The following is a 20,801-nucleotide window of genomic DNA, read 5'->3' as shown; positions in this document are numbered from 1 at the left end:
TAACTTGAAGTTTGTGAGGTTTTATTATCAGCAACTATGTCAGGTTTTGCCTTCTAAGTTGTTAGTTTACATGCAAGTTTTATGTGTAACTCAAAATGAATTTTAGGCAGTTTTACTTTTTTATTATTTCAATTTATAGTTTTAATATTTTCTGTATTGAAAATATTTGTTTTGTGATTGTCTGAAGTCCTTATTCTAAAATCATAGTATAGTTACTGTCTTTTTCTCATTTTGTTTTCCAGCCATTGGAATAAACCAATCAATTTGAATATTAATAATTTATTACTTTGAGTTTCTTTGAGTTTCTAGGTGAATTATACAATTGTCATGTTCCTAGAAGTTTAAAATTACCATTTCTGAGTTAAAAATAAAAAGTTATGTTTCTACTAGAAATAAATATGTAATATGTTTTTAGATTCTTTTGTGTGAGGCATTATTTTCTATATTTTATTCTCTAAGATTGTTAACATAAAATGTATTTGTAGAAATAAAATTGGCCCTTGTGAATGTGGAAAGAGGAACCAGACAAAATAGATAGCCACCTTTTTCTCTTTCAGCCTTGGAATTATAATTCAGTAAAATATGTCTTCTTGGGCCCCAGAAAATTTAGACACTATATTTGTGTAGTCAAAATAAAATGTAGATAATAATTTTGAAAAATTTCCTCTTTTTTAATAAAGCTGCATGAAATTTAAGACTTAATAGTTTAGAGAATGTAGAATTTATTATAGCCTCTATAATCATTTTCTGTAAGCTATACTTTATTTAAAAGTTTGCATTGAAGTAGTCTTAAAATATTCCTCTATCATATTTATAGCATTTAAGGCTTCTAATTTTTATTACTATTTTGGAACTATACTCTTGCAATTAAAACAGTGGCTAATATTTTTAAATGAATAACATTTGGGGTATGTTAGATAGTGCTTCAACCCTAGCATGTAACTTTTCTGCAGGATGATAGCTAAGGGCAGAAAAACTTACCCAATGTCTTACAGGTACTTGAATAGCTTTAGGTGTATAGCAATAAGTGGCAACATGGATTTACTGCAAATAACATATACTTTCTTTTTTCATATACCAGTTATGCCTGGACTGTCTACTAGTCTAGACATGGCAGGACAGCAGCTACAGTGACGTTTGAAGCCCTTGTCTTTTATGTATTAATCTTAGTGTATCTAAGTTACTAATGTGAACCCTAAAATTTTCTCATGCAGCTTTTTCCTGTATTTGACTACAGGAGCGAATTCATAAGTCCATATATTGAGTGAATTTATCCAAGGTATAAATGCAGTTGTCCTTCAGAAAAAAAAAGTGCAAAAAATTGTCATATTAGTACTCTAGTACTCCTTGGAAGAAAAGTTATGACCAACCTAGATAGCATATTGAAAAGCAGAGACATTACTTTGCCAACAAAGGTCTGTCTAGTCAAGGCTATGGTTTTTCCAGTGGTCATGTATGGATGTGAGAGTTGGACTGTGAAGAAAGCTGAGTGCCAAAGAATTTATGCTTTTGAACTGTGGTGTTGGAGAGGACTCTTGAGAGTCCCTTGGACTGCAAGGAGATACAACCAGTCCATCCTAAGGAGATCAGTCCTGGGATTTTTTTGGAAGGAATGATGCTAAAGCTGAAACTCCAGTACTTTGGCCACCTCATGCGAAGAGTTGACTAATTGGAAAAGACTCTGATGCTGGGAGGGATTGGGGGCAGGAGGAGAAGGGGATGACAGAGGATGAGATGGCTGGATGGCGTCACCGACTCGATGGACATGAGTTTGAGTGAACTCCAGGATTTGGTGATGGACAGGGAGGCCTGGCGTGCTGTGATTCATGGGGTCACAAAGAGTTGGACACGACTGAGCAACTGAACTGAACTAATATTAGTACTCACATTAGGCTCTTTAGGAAATCTGAATTTTCTGTTAGAGAGTAGAGAACTGCAAAAGACTTGACACTGTCCTGTGTTTTTCACTGGTCATATAGAAAATGCAAAAGTGATACATTTTATTGTTAACGAATTTATTTTTCTAATTATCTCCTTTTACAGACTCATGGGGAGCCCAGCACTGTACATACAAATGAGAATAAGACACATTCCCTGTCCTCACCCATCTTATGATAGAATAAGGGAAATAAATATATAAACGAATAATTTTATTACAGTATGGTAAAGAATATTATAAATATATAAATTATATCTCCCCAGGGCCAGGGCCTCATTTTTGTTGTCACAGTGATAGGGACTCTACTGGCCTTTAATGAGAGGGTTCAGAATGTGAAATGACCTGCAGTGCTCTGGACAGACCTGTAACATTAAGTATCATCTTGCTCAAAATCACAGTAGCACCTGAGATGAAAAACACTGCTATCCCATTGGTAGGAAGTCTTCACTGAATAGTCAACTAATCTTTGAGTTACCTACTTTATATGCAAGAATTCAAGGTGCATTGAAGCAGATATTCCCAGAAGGTAATTTTCTTATTATCCTAGTAAAATGTGGCGACCTGGGTCAACATATTCCAAAGACCATTTAACTAAAAATTTAGCTTTCTTAACCAAATTTTAAATTCGAATTCTGATTTATCATATTTAAAGATGGTAAATTAGGAGACATTGGGTTTCAGTGTTGTATCATCTCTTCTTATTTTGCCTCTTCTTTCTCCTCTGTATTTCTTCCCTAAGAAATGTATTGTCTGTGATGCACTGGTTACCAAGATATTTTTTAAGTACATGAATTATGTTTTCTAGGAGAATATCAACCAGCAAAGTGACAGTTCTGGGTTATGGCCTTTTAACCACAGATGCGGAGACTCTGATAGATGCACTGAATAATCAGAACTTCAAAGTAGTTATTGTAGATGAATCACACTACATGAAGTCCAGAAGTGCAACTCGCAGCCGGATTTTATTGCCAATAGTACAGAAAGCCAAACGAGCCATTCTCCTTACAGGAACTCCAGCATTGGGAAGACCCGAAGAGGTATTAAATTCCTTATATTTTGGGCTTAAAAAAAATGGAATCAATCACTGTTTTCATAATTTTAAATTAGATGCTTCAAATGCCATAAGAGCACACTGGAAAATTCTAGGCATCTATTTATGGCTAAATATATCTGTTACCATGACTGTTTTTATCTATGTATGTGTGAACCTTATCCATGCTTATAGGTATATTTATATATGGGTTTTACCTTTATTATAAGATTTTTATATTTAGTACACATTTGTAATAAGCCAACTCTGAGAGAGAGCTATAGTGTCACATCTCTCCTAGTATTACCATGGCTCTGCATTTGTTCTCTGCTCTGGAAGTCTTCTGAAAGACACATAAAAGTACATAGAAAATGATGGTAAAATTCTTAATTTTACCTTTTATATTTTTGCTGTAAATACTAGAAGTGGAAGAGTGGACCCCAGGTAATTTCCTTCTGCTCCAAAATTATGTCCCTGATTGTGGGGTTCGTTATATCTTTATAAAAATACAAAAAATGTATCATTTCAGAATGGGAGTATATAAAAGATATGTATATTCTGCATGATGATAGTAAAATGACTAATCACTTATTGATTACTTACCATAAGAAAGAGAACACTGACAATACAGTAGTGGTCCTTGTGTCCCATGTAATCACATGCCAGTACCTTCATGCCTCACCCAGGATAGGTGCTATTCCAAGCAAGGGTAAATCCTGGTTTTGTAGATTATGATGATTATACAAATTGGGAATGTTTGGGACCCTTCACCAAAAAAGTATAAGGTTGTAAATTCTAAATTAGGAGTTCTGAAACTAGTGTGAGTCTTGCAACTCTGTTTTTCTTTTTCAAGATGATTTTGAATATTCTAAGTCCCTTGAATTTTCCTAAGAATTATTTTTAATAACCTGGCAACTTTTGTAGAGAATCCAGCTTAGATTTTCATAGTTATTCTGTAGGACCTGTAGATCAATTTGGAATGTATTGCCATGTTAACAATATTAAGTCTTCTAATCCATGAACTTGGGATATCTTTCAATTTATTTAGGTTTTAATTTTCCAACAGTGCTTTGTAGTTGTAATAGGATAAGTCCTCTGCATCTTTTGTTAAATATTTTATCCTTGTTGACGCTGTTGTCAGTAGAATTGTTTTATTAATTTTATTTGTAGAAATACAGTTGATTGCATATTGATCATGTATACTGCAACCTTGGCGAACTCATTCATTACTTCTAATAGTTTTCAGTGGACTGCTTAGGATTTTCTGTATGCAAGATTGTATTTAAATTGCCTAATTGTCCTGGCTAGAATTTCCAGTACAGTTTGGAATGGAAATGGCAAGTGTGGACATCTTTATTTTGTTCCTAATCTTACGAGAAAGCATTCACTCTTTCACCTTTAAGTTATTACCCTTGTTTTGTTCTTCGGTCACTAAGTTACATCTGACTCTTTGTGAACCCAAGGACTACAGCATGCCAGGCTTCCCTGTCCTTCACTATCTCCCAGAGTTGCTCAGATTCGTATCCATTGAGTCAGTGATGCTATTTAACCATCTCATCCTCTGTCACCTGCTTCTGCTTTTGCCTTCAATCTTTCCCAACATCTCAGAACTTTCCACAGTTTATTGTGATCCACACAGTAAAAGGCTTTGGCATACTCAATAAAGCAGAAAGAGATGTTTTTCTGGAACACTCTTGCTTTTTCAGTGATCCAGCAGATGTTGGCAATTTGATCTCTGGTTCCTTTGCCTTTTCTACAACCCTGGAAGTTCACAGTTCACGTACTGTTGAAGCCTGGCTTGGAGGATTTTGAGCATTACTTTACTAGTGTGTGAGATGAGGGCAGTTGTGTGATAGTTTGAGCATTCTTTGGCATTGCCTTTCTTTGGGATTGGAGTTGACTTTATTGACTATCCCAAAGCCTTTAGACTGTGTGGATCACAGTAAACTGTGGAAAATTCTGAAAGAGATGGGAATACCATACCACCTGACCTGCCTCTTGAGAAATCTGTATTCAGGTCAGGAAGCAATAGTTAGAACTGGACATGGAACAACAGACTGGTTTCAAATAGGAAAAGGAGTATGTCAAGGCTGTGTATTGTCACCCTGCTTACTTAACTTATATGCAGAGTACATAATGAGAAACGCTGGGCTGGAAGAAGCACAAGCTGGAATCAAGATTGCCGGGAGAAATATCAATAACCTCAGATATGCAGATGACACCACCCTTATGGCAGAAAGCCAAGAGGAACTAAAGAGCCTCTTGATAAAAGTGAAAGAGGAGAGTGAAAAAGTTGGCTTAAAGCTCAACATTCAGAAAACGAAGATCATGGCATCTGGTCCCATCACTTCATGGGAAATAGATGGGGAAACAGTGGAAACAATGACAGACTTTATTTTATGGGGCTCCAAAATCACTGCAGATGGTGACTGCAGCCATGAAATTAAAAGATGCTTACTCCATGGAAGGAAAATACTTACTCCGTGGAAGGAAAATTATGACCAACTTGGCATATTAAAAAGCAGAGACATTACTTTGCCAACAAAGGTCCGTCTAGTCAAAGCTATGGTTTTTCCAGTAGTCACGTATGGATGTGAGCGTTGGACTATAAAGAAAGCTGAGTACCGAAAAATTGATGCTTTTGAACTGTGATGTTGGAGAAGACTCTTGAGAGTCCGTTAGACTACAAGGAGATCCAACCAGTCCATGCTAAAGGGAATCAGTCCTGAATATCCATTGGAAGGACTGATGTTGAAGCTAAAACTCCAGTACTTTGGCCACCTGATGAGAACTGACTTGTTGGAAAAGACCAAAGATTGAAGGTGGGAGGAGAAGGGGATGACAGAGGATGAGATGGTTGGATGGCATCACCGACTCAATGGACATGAGTTTGGGTAAACTCTGGGAGTTGATGATGGACAGGGAGGCCTGGTGTGCTGCAGTCCATGGGGTCTCAAAGAGTCAGACATGACTGAGCAACTGAACTGAATTGAACTTTCCCAACATGAAGGCCTTTTCCAATGAGTCAGATCTTCGCATCAAGTGGGCAAAATGTTGAAGCTTCAGCTTGAGCATCAGTCCTTCCAGTAAATATGTAGGGTTGATCTCCTTTAGGATTGACTGATTTCATCTCCTTGCTGTCCAAGGGACTCTCAAGAGTCTTCTCTAACAGCACAATTCAAAACCATCAGTTCTTCAGCTCTCAGCCTTCTTTATGGTCCAACTCTTAAATCCATACATGACTACTGGAAAAACTATAGCTTTGACTATATGGACCTTTGTCAGCAAAGTGATGTCTCTGCTTTTTAATATGCTGTCTAGGTTTGTCACAGCTTTTCTTCCAAGGAGCAAGTATCTTTTAATTTTATGGCTGCAGTCACCGTCTACAGTGATTTTGGAGCCCCCAAATAGAAAATCTATCACTGCTTCCACTTTTTCTGCTTCTATTTGCTATGAAGTGATGGAAGTGGATGCCATGATCTTAGCTTTTGGAATGCTGAGTCTCAAGCCAGCTTTTTCACTCTCTTTCACCCTCATCAAGATGCTCTTTGGTTTTTCTTCACTTTCTGCCATTAGAATGGTGTAATCTGCATATCTGAGGTTGTTGATATTTCTCCAGGCAACCTTGATTCTAGCTTGTTATTCATCCAGCCTGGCGTTTTGTATGATGTACTCTTCATATAAGTTAAATAAGCAGGGTGACAATATACAGCTTTACTGTACTACTTTCCCAGTTTGGAACCAGTCTGTTGTTCCATGTACAGTTATGTTGCTTCTTGACCTGCATACAGTTTTCTCAGGAGACAGGTAATATGGTCTGGTATTTCCATCTTTTTAAGAATTTTGCTGTGATCCACACACTCAAAGCCTTTAGCTTAGTCAATGAAGCAGAGTGATAGTTGCTCAGTAGTATCTGATTCTTTTGTGACCCCATGGAATGTAGCCTGCCAGGTTCCTCTTCCATTGAATTCTCCATCCAGGCAAGAATACTAGAGTGGGTTGCCATTCGCTTCTCCAGAGGAACTTTCTGGACCATGAATAGAATCTGACTCTCCTGCATTGCAGACAGATTCTTTACTGTCTGAGCTACCAGGGAAACCCTGATAGCTCAGACAATGAAGCAGAAGTAAATGTTTTTCTGGAACTGCATTCCTTTCCCTATGAGCTCAAGAATGTCAGCAGTTTGATTTCTGGTTCCTCTGCCTTTTCTAAACCCTTGTTAATGGTGGGTTTTTGAAGATTTCCTTTATCAGGTTAAGTAAGTTCCTTTCTACCTCTTGTTTATTGAGTGTTTAATTATGAAAGGATGTTGAGTTTTGTCAAATGCTTTTTCTTCATTATTGAGATACTCATATGTTTTTGTCCTTTATCAATAGGCTATAGTGTAATAATTGACTTTCACATATTAAGCCAACCTTACATTCTAAGATAAAACTCATTGGTCATAATATATAATCCTTTCATGTACTGCTGGATTCAGTCTGTTTATATTTTGTTGACGATCACTGTGTCTATTCATAAGAGATATTGATTTGTAGTGTTTTTTTTAATTGTATCTTGGTCCAGTTTTGTTATTAAAGTATTACTGGTGTCAAAGAATGACGTGGAAAATGGTCTCTTCTCTACTATATTTTGAAAGATTTTGCAAAACATTGGGATTTTTAAAATATTTGGTGAATTTGATGGTTAAGCTATTTGGGTCTAAACTTTTCCTTGTGGATGGATTTAGGTTAACAGCTCATTCTCTTCACAGAGTAAATGTCTATTCAGATTGATTATTTAGTTTAGAATCAGTTTTGGTATTGCATCTTTTTAGGAATTTGTCCATTTCATCTAAATTATCTAATATATTGGCATACATTTGTGCATAGAATTCTCTTATAGTATTTCATTATTTCTATGAGGCTAAGAGTAGTGTCCCCTCTTTCATTCTTAATTTTAGTAATTTGAGTCATCTTGTTTTTCTCAGTCATAGCTAAAATTTTGTCAATTTTGTTGATTTCTTTAAGAACCAACTTTTTGTTTCATTGATTTATTTCTGTATTTTCCATTCTCTATTTTATTTCCATTCTAGTCTTAATTATATTATACCTCCTGTTTGTTTTGGGTATAGTTTTCTCTTCTTTTCCAGTGTCTTAATGTTAAAAGTTAGATGATTAATTTGAGAACTTTCTTCTTTTTTAATAATAAACATATACAGATATAATTTTACTCTAAGCACTGCTTTCACTGGATCTGAATTTTGGTATGTTATTGTCTCAATTTCATTTATCCCAAAGTCTTGTCTAATTTCTAATTTCCCTTGTTTCTTCTCCTTTGGACAATTTGTTACTTAGGAGTATGTTGTCATATAAAAAGGATGTAAAGGCTTTCCTGGAGGCTTAGATGGTAAGATGGCTTAGCCTGCCTGCAATGCAAGAGACCCAGGTCCAATACCTGTATCAGGAAGATCCCCTGGAGAAGGGAATGGCTACCCACTCCAGTATTCTTGCCTGGAGAATCCCATGGACAGATGAGCCTAGTGGGCTACAGTCCCTGGGGTCACAAAGAGTCAAACACAACTGAGAGACTAACACTTTCATGCTTTTCAAAGCAACAAAGCCACTTTGGAAAACATTTCTCAGTTCCTTAATAAATTGAAAATCAAATTACTATAGTACCTAGCAATGCCAGTACTAGGTATATACCCAAGAGAACTGAATATATAGCTGATCATAATGATATCCAAAAAGTGGAAAAAAGCTAGTGTCTATAACTGCTGAATGGATAAACAAAATACAGCTGTAAAAAGGAATAAAGTACTAATATACTCTACAAAATGGGTGAACCTTGAAGACATTATGCTAAGGGAAAGCCAGACACAAAGACTACATACTTTAGGATTCTATTTATATGAAATGTCCAAAATAGGCAAATTCTAGGAGATGGAAATATATTAGTGGTTGCCAAGTTTGGAAGAGAGTGGGAATAAAAACTGACTAGTAATGGGTATAGATTTTATTTTCAGAGTGATGAAAATGTTCCAGAATTAGATAGTGGTGATCAAGGCATATTTTGAATATACTAAAAGCCACTGAAATATACACTTTCAAAATGAACAGTAAAAGTGGTATATGAATTTATATCTCAATAAAACTGTAGCTTTTTATTAACAGTGAACTGCTGTATACAGCCTATTAAAGTTATAAAAATTAAAAGATTTTATGATTCTATTGATGGGAGTATAAATTGGTACCATCCTTTTACAATGTAGCATGATAACATCTATCAAAATTTTAAAAACATGTCATAATTTCTAAAAATGTATTGTATAAACCCATCTATTAGAAATGCAGATGGGAGATGGATGGATGGATGGATAGATGATTGATGGATGTATATGTACTTTAATGATGTCTAAAATATGTCTAAAATGGAAAAATTCTACTTGTGTATGTTATATGATCATGTAAATAAAAGAGAATATATAAATATGCATATATAGGCATACAAAATACATAAATATATATTGAAGAAAGGGGTAGGAGTTAGTCCTGAAAAATAGGATGGGAGGGATGGGTAGGTAGAGGGGAAGGAAGCACCTTGAGGAAAAAGAGGTGCATTTTTGTTTTTACTATTTCATTAACTGGACTTATAGTAACAGCAATTAACTTGAAAATATTACAGCATATTGAGAATACCTATATTGTTACAGCTTTTCATGCAGATTGAAGCTCTCTTTCCACAAAAATTCGGAACATGGACTGAGTATGCCAAAAGATACTGTAATGCACATGTCAGGTACGAAAAACTATTTTCTGTAAGTTTTAATCCTATTTACCATGAACATTAAGCTCTATTAAATTTTTTTTCCTAGGGTCTTATAAACTTGTGGTAGCTATGGAATAATTTGAAGTAAAATCTTGGGTGAATGACCCATATATAGAATGAAAAAAAGGAGTAGATAATGGAAGTTTTTCTTTCTTTCTTTTTTACCTTTCATTTTAAAAATCATTTATTTGTATTGACCAGATGGATGTGCACATTGTACAAAAATGATAAGTAAGTGGCCATTTTGCTTGTGTCTTCCAGTTAACCATTTCCCTTCCCAGGTAACCAGTGTTGGCAATTTCTTATGTATTTTTCTGTAGGTACTCTATGCATGAAAAACACATGTGGTTATATATGTATAATACTATTTCATTTTATTTCTACATGTAGAGTATTATGCTATAAACATTGTTCTGCAGTTTGCTGTCTTCACCTACTGTATATTGGAGATCTTTGAATATCAGCTACTAGAAAAGCTTTGATATTCTTTTTAAATGTTGCTGTGTATTTCAGTGCTTGGATGCACTGTAATTTATGCAGTCTACTATATATTATAGTGGCAAAGAGCATGCAAAATTAGAGTTGGACTACCTGTGTTTTATTTTCACATCAATACCTACCAGGTATTTCATTTAAGAAAGTAACTTTACCTCTCTATCCCTCAATTTCTTCAGCTCTAAAAAGAGAATAATTATTCTTTCCTGTGAGTTATTATGTGACTTAAATGAGCTTATCTTATGAGGTCTTGAACAGTGACTGGCACATAGTGAGCACTCGGTAATTACTAGGTATTTTAGTGTTCCGTGTTATATATTCAGTACATGGGAATAAGTCTGTAACATAAATTTATAATAAATGGAATTGCTCATACAAAGGGCATTTGCATTTTTATATTTTTTAGACATTTGCAAATTATGCTTCTCAAAATTTATACTGATTTATATTCCTACCAGCAGTATGATTATCTCTTTCCTCGCACCTTACCAACATATTCAAAGAGAAATTTTTCTTGCCAATGTGATCTGATAGTAGTGTTAAGGCACGTCAGTCTTCTTATGTTATTAAATGGAGCTTAACATTTTTTCGTACTTGTAGAGCCATTTGTACTTTTTTCCTGTCAGTTGTCTGTGTTCTTTGCCCTTCATTCCACTAAGGTTATTGGCTCTTTTATCTTAATAATATACTGGAAATCTTTATATATAGTAGAAGTCAGCTCTTTATATTTATATATATCTTCATATATACCTTTTTTCTCAGTATATATATGTGTGTATGTGTATTTTATTCTTTCCTGTCTACAGTTCCCTGAGATAACCCCATGCAGTTGAGATGTTCTGATCCATTCCATTCCATTCTAGTGCCACACAGTAGCAGGATTAGTTCCCTAATCCTGACCAAGGATTGAATCTGGGCCCTTGACAGTGAAAGCTCAGATTAAGACTATAAACGGAGAAATATCAGTATTAATATAAACCATAAATTCATTAAAAAGCCTAATACAGTAACCATATGGAAATGGAATTTATGTCAGGAATGCAGTCATTGTTTAATATTAGGAAATTTGTTAATATATTAATTTGTTAATAATGAAAAGGAAAAGCTTCATTTTATTTCCTCCATTTATGTTGAGGTGTAATTTGATGAAGTTCAGCATTCATCTTCGATTAAAGTTTTTTTTTTTTAAAGTTTTGAATATAAGTTATTCATTTCATGTATGACATTTATATAAATGTAAACACATATTTTATGTGTGTGAGTGTGTGTGTGTGTTTGTTTTAAGCCTAAAGCAACCATCACATGAAACACTAATACCAAGTGAAGTCGCTCAGTCGTGTCCGACTCTTTGCGACCCATGAACTGTAGCCCACCAAGCTCCTCCGTCCATGGGATTCTCCAGGCAAGAATACTGGAGTGGGTTGCCATTTCCTTCTCCAGGGGATCTTCCCGACCCAGGGATCGAACCCAGGTCTCCCACATTGCAGGCAGACGCTTTAACCTCTGCACCACCAGGGAAGGCGAGGGGTTAATTGTCTTTGCAGTTTACCTTTATTCTGGGAATATTAGATTAACTACTCAAAAGAAACATAGGAGGTAATTCAGAAAGAAAAAGGCAAAATTATCATTATTTGCTGCTGATATCATTATTTAGAAGACCTGAGATAATGAGCTGAAAAATGTTCAAAACCAAAGAGATTTCATTAAGGTGTCCTAGCACAAGATTACCATTAAAAAGTTGTATATAGATAATAATAAACAGTTTTAAAATATAATACCAAATAGATGCAATACTGGATATTGTTAGGGAGTCCTTAATCATGGTTCTTGCAGATTATAAATGCCAAAAATTTGCCTACATAAAACAAACACATTAACACATTAATATATTTGCCTTTTGGGGAGTAGGAAAACCTAAGTGGTCAGAATACATTTCTTCTTTTCTGATTAGGACTTACCACATGAAAATATAAGTGTTTGAAGTGGAAACCTGTCCTTTTCTTGCTTTTGAATGTAGACACTATTTGAAAGGAAAGTTTCTTTATGAAATGCTTGATTAGGGAGATTGTGTTCTATTGCCTGTCTGCTGTGTGTGTATGCTCAGTCACTCAGTGGTGTTGTGATTCTTTCAGTCCCATGGACTGTACCCTGCCAGGCTCCTCTGTCCCTGGAATTTTCTAGGCAAGAGTACTGGAGTCGGTTGCCATTTCCTTCTCTAGGAGATCTTCCCGACCCAGGCATCAAACCCAGATCTCTTGTGTCTCCTGAATTGGCAGGCAGATACTTTACCACTGTGCCACCTGGGAATCCCTTCATGTTTACTAGAGAAAGTCATTTCAAGACTGTTATCATGCCTCTTAAGGCATTTTCTTTCAGATTCCATTTCATAAGTTTCAAGTTATTCCTTTACTTCTTTACCTTGGAAGCACTGTTTCCATAGACTCTGTTTCAGATCAAGGCACTTCCTGGTAATGTTAATTTTTTTTTTTTCATGTAATGTTCTGAATCTATGAAGTTGTCATTTTCACACTATAATTCTGCAGAAACCAAATTATGGTGAGTTATTCAGTTCTAAACCCTTATTTTATACTTGAAATGTCATGACTATATTAAAAATAAAGTTAAATGAAGCTTGAGGTAAAACAGAACTTTGCCTGTGTAAAGTATATTAAATACATAAATGATGGCAAACAGAGTTATAATACTTATGTGAAGTGATTTTGAGATGAGAGTCTAGGTATAGGTAACTACCTACCTGGCTTGATTTGAAAGGTACAGAGAATGTATTACTGAATCAGAGCGTCTCATATTCAAGATTCCTTACATCATTCACACCACTGGGTTATATTTAGAGGAAGCTGTAAATTCAAATATGATTTGAAGAAGATAGCACATTCAATTTTCAACCAGGAGTGCATTAGAGCTAGAAAGACTTTATGATCAGGTGGTCCCCCTCTGTCATTTTATAGATAGCTGGTGAGGTTAAATGGCTTGCTGTCTGTGTGACTTCTTCTTACATTATTTTCACTTTTCCTGGCAGTAAGAAAGGCTGAGGCAAGGGTAACTTTAATAAATGTTCTTTTACAAAGAATAAAAGGACACAAGATAGTCCAACCACGCATCCTGTCAGCAGCAGCCACCTCCCTGATGTCATGCTTGAAGGTTAAGAATATCTTTATAGTAATTTATCAAATTTTATGCAACTTTCTTTCTAGCTCATATTTTGTGCCCATTCCACTTCTCAGAATAAATAGTTGTCTGAATTTTTATGACAGGAAAAATGCTGAGTGATAGTACATATTAAAGGTATGTATGGTCATTCTACACCCACTCCAGTACTCTTACCTGGAAAATCCCATGGGCGGAGGAGCCTGGTAGGCTGCAGTCCATTGAATCGCTAAGAGTCGAACACGATTGAGTGACTTCACTTTCACTTTTCACTTTCATGCCTTGGAGAAGGAAATGGCAGCCCACTTCAGTGTTCCTGCCTGGAGAATCCCAGGGACAGGGGAGCCTGGTGGGCTGCCATCTATGGGGTTGCACAGAGTCGGACACGACTGAGGCGCCTTAGCAGCAGCAGCAGCATGGTCATCCTACAGAAGTGTTAATTAGTAGGGCATGTCAGCATCAGTAAATGTCTTATGTGGAAATGCACTGTGTCCTCAGCAGCGTTGAACTTAATATTCTCAGCCGTGGCTACATAGAGATCAGGTCTGTTCCACTTGCAAATAGCTCAAATCTGAGAAAAATACTTAATATATGGGATGGCAGAGATAAGTTTGAAAAATAAGTAGCTAAAAAGTAATAGGATAAATTCTGCACTTGTGCTTAGAATGTCTGCTTTGTATGAAAGGATTTGAGAAATCCTCACCTATTATCAGTAGTTCAGTTCACAAAGACTTCTGGTTTTGAATAACCCTAGGCTAAATGAAGTCGCTAAGAGTCAGACACGACTGAGCGACTTGACTTTCACTTTTCACTTTCATGTATTGGAGAAGGAAACGGCAACCCACTCCAGTATTCTTGCCTGGAGAATCCCAGGGACGGGGGAGCCTGGTGGGCTGCCCTCTATGGGGTCGCACAGAGTCGGACACAACTGAAGCGACTTAGCAGCAGCAGCAGGCTAAATGAAAGTCGTGTCTATCATAACTGATAAAAATAAAGTAATGTTAGGGCACACTAATCATAATAACATCCAGTATAAAGGATGGTTCTACTCTGCTTATTGATTAGAGCACAGCTGGAGTATAGTTAAATTTTGAATTAATCCATTCATTCAAAAAATATTTATAGGGTACCTGTTGTTGCCATGCTATATGCTAGAGCAGCAGTCTCCAACATTTTTGGGATCAGGAATCTGTTTCATGGAAGAGAGTTTTTCCACAGACCTAGGGGAGGGAGGGAGAGCAGAATAGTTTCAGGATGATTCAAGTACATTACATTTATTGTGCACTTTATTTCTATTATTTTTCTATCAGCTCCATCTCAGATCATCAGGCATTAGATCCTGGAGGTTGGGGACCCTGCATTAGAGAACAAAACCCAAGTGATCTCAGCCTTCATTGAATTTTCTAGTCAAACACTAACCAGATAATTTTAGTTGTATTGAGTATCATAAAAGGGAAGTAAAGGAAATGAACTAAGCAAGTCAGAAAGGACTGAAGAGGCATCCTATGAGTAAGGGATACTCATCTGCATTCCAGGAACAGGAATTTTCTATGGTAAGACCCAGAGCAGGACAAACTGCTGTGCTTTTGAGGAATTAAAAGAAGTTCAGTTCAGCTGAATATTCTTGAGCTAATTGATCCTCTTGAGAGGATCTCAAGACAAGATGGAATTAGGCAGGGGTCAGCATTATACAGTCTTGTTCTTCATCATAATAGCAGTAAGAAGGCATTGGAGGGTGTTTTGTGTTGTTTTTTAGTTATTACTATTGTGGGGTTTTTTTTTAATTACAGTAAAATAATCTTGAGAAAATTTCTCACTTTCACCCTTTTTAAGTTTATAGTTCAGTGATAATAAGTACATTCACACTTACTAATGTTGTGCAGCTATCACCACCATCCATCTGTACAACTTTAATGGGCACTGAAACTCTGTGCTCATTAAGGAATAATTTCCCATCCCTACCCCACACCCCAGGCACTGCATTAGGGACTTTAAAGCATGAAACGACATGCATGATTATGTTCACAAGTTTTATTTGTTATTTTTTTAGACAATGTTTTCATATGGTTCAGAATTCTAAACCTACAGAAGCGTGTATACTTGGAAAAAATCTCGCTTTCACTGCAGTTTCCCTCCCTTTAGGCAACCGTATAATGGTTTTAATCTTTCCACAGAAATTGTATGCTTTTTCAAACAAATTTTTATTTTTCACTGGCTGTTATAGACATACACATTGTTTTGTACTCATTTGTCCTTTCTTTGTATATGTAGATACCTTTAGCTTTTTTTTAAAGTGGCTTTGTTATTGAGAATATCCATGGTTTCTGGTTGGTAAGAAGTTGAGAAAACTTGTATACTTTTATTTTTTTAGGAAAGTGGAGTGACAGTTATATGTTCAGAGAAATGGCAAAATTGGGGATTAAAAATTTGGTGAATGTTGACGTGGTGTGAGGTTTTGGTGAATGGGGGAATGAGATAATGAGATTAGTGTGGTAGAATCAGTGTTGGCACTGAGGAACCTTTTGAAGTCAGCAATTCTAGATTTGTAATGGAAGAAGTCTTGTGGCGGAGAGGTTAAAGCGTCTGCCTACAATGTCGGAGACCTGGGTTCGATCCCTGGGTCAGGAAGATCCCCTGGAGAAGGAAATGGCAACCCACTCCAGTATTCTTGCCTGGAGAATCCCATGGACGGAGGAGCTTGGTGGGCTACAGTCCATGGGTCGCACGCAAACAGTTGGACACGACTGAGCAACTTCACTTTCACTTTCACTTTCTGTAAGGTATGTCTTCCCAGCATTGTGGGTAGAGACTTGGAAAAGTCTTAGAGCCATCCAAGGTATTTTTTACACTAGCTTGCAATGCAATGACTGTCAGCCAAAGGAAATTATGCTATATTGTTAAAAAACAAAAGTAATGTAGAGACTCAGAAATGAAAGCAAGGTGAGGAAGTATATTGTAGACATGGTTAAAGTTGACTGAGTGGTGCTGATGAGATAGGCTACATTGGGTATGAGTGAACAAGTGGGCTAGAAGGATGGGAGTACTGGAGGGTGGAAGGTCTGAATTTCCCAGGTAGGGCTATTTTTCAGTATTGGTTATAGCCACAAGAGTGGAACGACTGGAGTGGATTTTAGAAGGTCACCAGAGACAAGGAATACAAGGAAGTAAAAGAAAACTAAAAGTCATATTTTAAGAAGCATGTTAACAAATGAAAACATATCTGGGAAAATATTACCAGAATACTGAGGGGATTTCATATTCATCTCTACAAGTGCCTAATATTATTGATTGCTTGGTGTATTTAAGACATTATTTCAGAGCTGCTGGCAATACAAAGATGAATAAGACATAGTGCTTGAACTTACGAAGCTTATAGGAATTTGAAAAAGAAAGACCTAGAGGGAACAAGTCTTTAAATTATAATTTAAAGATCTGTCATGTTTTAAAGGAATTAGACTTTTGCTTTGTGGCCTCAGAGAGTAAACTATTATCAAGGAATGAAACTTAATGGGGAGATAGGTGTTGGCTTAATACAAGAACTTGTAAAATAAGCATATGTATATTTACTTCTGCTTCATTGACTACGCTAAAGCCTTTCATTGTGTGGATCACAACGAGCTGTGGAAAATTTTTAAAGAAATGGGAATACCTGACTACCTTACCTGTCTCCTGAGAAACCTGTATGCATGTCAAGAAGCAACAGTCAGAACCAGACATGGAACAATGAACTAGTTCCAGATTGGGAAAGGAATATGTCAAGGCTGTATATTGTCACCCTACTTATTTAACTTCTACTCAGAGTATATCATGCAAAATGCCAGGCTGGGTGAATCACAAGCTGGAATGAAGATTGCCAGAAGTATCAACAACCTCAGAGATGCAGATGATACCACTCTAATGGCAGAAAGCCAAGAGGAACTAATGAACCTCTTGATGAGGGTGAAAGAGGAGAGTGAAAAAGCTGGCTTAAAATTCAACATTCAGAAAACTAAGATCATGGTATCTGATTCCATAACTTCATGGCAAATAGATGGAGAAAAAGTAGATGCAGTGGCAGATTTTATTTTCTTGGGCTCCAAAATCACTGTGGATAGTGACTGCTGCTACGAAATTAAAAGAAGTTTGATCCTTCAAAGGAAAGTTATGGCAGAGCTAGACAGTGTATTAAAAAGCAGAGACATCACTGCCGAAGATGGTCCTCATAGTCAAAGTTATGGTTTTTTCCAATAGTAATGTACAGATGTGAGAGCTGGACCATAAAGAATGCTGATACCAAAGAATTGATGCTTTCAAACTGTGGTGTTGGAGAAGACTTTTGAGAGTCCCTTGGACTGCAAGGAGATCCAACCAGTCAATCCTAAAGGAAATCAACCCTGAATATTCATTGGAAGGATGGATTAATGGTAAAGCTGAACCTTCAATACTTTGGCCAACTAATGCAAAGAGCCAACTCGTTGGAAAAGACCCTGATGCTGGGAAAGATTGAGGGCAGGAGGAGAGGAGGGCAACAGAGGATGAGATGGTTGGATGGTATCACCAACTCAATGAACATGAGTTTGGGCAAACTCAATGAGATACTGAAGGGCAGGGCAGCCTAGCATGCTGCCCTTCATGGGTTTCCAAAGAGTTGGACATAACTAAGCTACTGAATAACACCAACAAATGGTTTTCCCAGTAGTCATGTATGGATGTAAGAACTGGGCTATAAAGAAGGCTGAGTGCTAAAGAATTGATGCTTTCCAATTGTGGTGCTGGAGAAGACTCCTGGGAGTTCTTTGGACAGGAAGAAGATCAGTCAGTCAGTCAGTCCTAAAAAAATCAACCCTGAATATCCATTGGAAGGGCTGATTCTGAAGCTGAAGCTCCAATACTTTGACCACCTGATGCAAAGAGCCAACTCATGGAAAAGACCCTGATGCTGGGAAAGATTGAGGGCAGTAGGAGTAGGGGGCAACAGAAGATGAGATGGTTGGATCGCAGCTCTGACTCAATGAATATGAGTTTGAGCACACTTCAGGAGATGATGAAAGACAAGGAAGCCTGGCCTGCTGCAATCCATGAGGTCACAAAAAGTTGGACACGACTTAGCGACTGAACAGGGCTTCCCTGGTGGCTCAGATGGTAAAGAATCTGCCTGCAATGCAGGAGACCAGGGTTCAATCCTTGGGTTGGGAAGCTCCCCTGGAGAAAGGAATGGCAACCCACTACAGTATCCTTGTATGAAGAATTCCATGGACAGAGATAATCCTGTCAAGCTACAGTCCATGGGATCACAAAGAGTCAGAAACAACTGAGCAACTAACACAACCCTAGAGACTATGCAACAACAATATAAGTGTATATGACAATAAAATATATAACACTGTACAGTAAAAATGGAATGGAAACAGCATAATCCCAACTATACTAACAGGTAACTTGTTTTCTTTCTTTCTGTAATTCTACCCCTATCTGTATATCTAATAATTTTTATATAGTTTTAAATTTTAACATAGCCTACAGGTGATGCTATCATCTGCTACTTCACTTAGTGTATCACTTTACCCCATTGTCTTTATAAGTTGTTTTATTTTCTTTAGTTTTACTTCTGTAAAGATGAAAGAAAGAGTTAGTCATTCAATTGTGTTGACTCTTTGCAACCTCATGGACTGTAGGCCACCAGGCTCCTCTGTCCATGGGATTCTCCAGGCAAGAATACTGGAGTGGGTAGCCATTCCCTTCTCCAGGGAAGCTTCCCAACCCAGGGATTGAACCTGGGTCTCCTCCATTGCAGGCAGATTCTTTAAAGATAGTTTATTACTTTGGGGAAAATGGTTTATAATTATTTTAACAATTCAAAGAGAAAAGTGTTTTTAAATAAGAACAAATCAACTGAACTCTCACTGTCCAGAGATAATCAGTACCTAATGTATCAATATTTTTAAACTTTCCCTCTAGATAGCCTTTCTATTAGATACATGGGGGTAGGGAGACAGGTAGATAGATAGGCAATTTTATATAGATAGAGTCATATTATGCATACTTTTCTGTAATATGCTTTTTCATTGAGCACAATTTTACATTGTCATCCTTTATCAATAACTAAAATATATCATTTTTATTGGCTACATGGTATTACATTTTATATATAAGATACTCTGCCAGAGTTCTCTGGTGGCACAGTGGATAATAATCTGCTTGCTAACATGGGAGACATGGCTTCAGTCTCTCGTCCAGGAAAATTTCACATGGTGCAAAGAAACTAAGCCGGTGCACCACAACTACTGAACCTGTGTGCTAGAGCCCAGAAGCCACAACTACAGAGCCTGCTTCTGCAACTACTGAAGCCCATGAGCTGCAACTACTGAGCTTGTGTGCCACAAGTGTTGAAGCCTGCTCGCCCTAAAGCCTGCATGGCCTATAGCCCAAATGCCACAGCTACTGAGCTCGCATGCCTAGAGCCTGTGCAACAAGAGAAGCCGCTGCAGTGAGAAGCCCATGCACTGCCACCAAGGGGCGCTCCTGCCTCCGCAACTGGAGAGAGTCTGTGCACAGCAACGAAGATCCAATGCAGCTAAAAATAAATACGCAAAATAATGTTTTTAAAAAGATACTATGCCATGTATTTTAGATGTATTATCTTTAATTCTTTCAACAATGCTACAAGGTTGATGATAATATGTCCATTTTACAGAGGAGTAAACTGAGAATTAGAAAGGTTAAGGAACTTGTCCAAATCACAAAACTAAAAAGTGAAAGAGAAGAAGTTGAAACGCTTTTTGTCACCACTTTTCTTCTGTTCTCTTTCCTATATTTGAATTATTTGGTAATTCAGTATCCATGTTTATATAGTTGACTAAATAGAATACATAGGCTAAATTAATGTTGTTCTCTAGTAAATCCAATAGTTGAGTGTTCCTTTCTTGGTCAACTTTTTATCTTTAATTATTCTCTTTTATTCTATCTTTTGGTTTTTATATTGCCATCAGTGGTTTTTTTTTTTGTTTTTACTCAGAGACTCTAACAGATCTGTCAACTTCCAAAAGGTCATACAAGCACATAAAATAATCTTTTCCTTTTTCCCTTGTTATTTCCTGGAGACCTCCTTCCCATAGCCTTCTGTTCTGCTCCAATCTGGATTGGTTTTTCTTTAGCCATGGTGCAAAGCTGTCTTTTGAGTTTTCTTTTGCATTCTGTATTCGAAGACTTTTCTTTCTTAGTTTATTTTCTGGTCTTTTTAATGTTGTATTATGGAAAAAATTCAGTATACACAAAAGTAGAGAGAACAAAATAATGAGTCCCCCATGTACTTTTCACATACCCAGTGAGCATCAGCCTTTGTCAACTTACGGCCAGCCTTGGTTTAGCTATGCTCTCACT

The 20,801-nt window shown here is 36.8% G+C and overlaps 1 protein-coding gene across 1 annotated transcript in view; it reads left to right on the top strand.

The window, feature by feature from the left end:
* The window catches only part of ZRANB3 (zinc finger RANBP2-type containing 3), a 282,932-nt gene that overhangs the window by 158,865 nt on the left and 103,266 nt on the right, over positions 1-20,801 (top strand). Inside the window, exons 5-6 of the mRNA XM_040228505.1 lie at positions 2,745-2,976; positions 9,664-9,749. Of these exons, the coding sequence (XP_040084439.1) occupies positions 2,745-2,976; positions 9,664-9,749 (318 nt within the window). The remainder of the gene's footprint in view (positions 1-2,744; positions 2,977-9,663; positions 9,750-20,801) is intronic.

This window comes from Oryx dammah, unplaced genomic scaffold, assembly GCF_014754425.2.
Source record: "Oryx dammah isolate SB20612 unplaced genomic scaffold, SCBI_Odam_1.1 HiC_scaffold_27, whole genome shotgun sequence".
In the NCBI taxonomy this organism is placed as follows: Eukaryota; Metazoa; Chordata; class Mammalia; order Artiodactyla; family Bovidae; genus Oryx; species Oryx dammah.
Note: the sequence above shows the minus strand (reverse complement) of the source record. Positions and strands in the feature narration are given on the sequence as shown.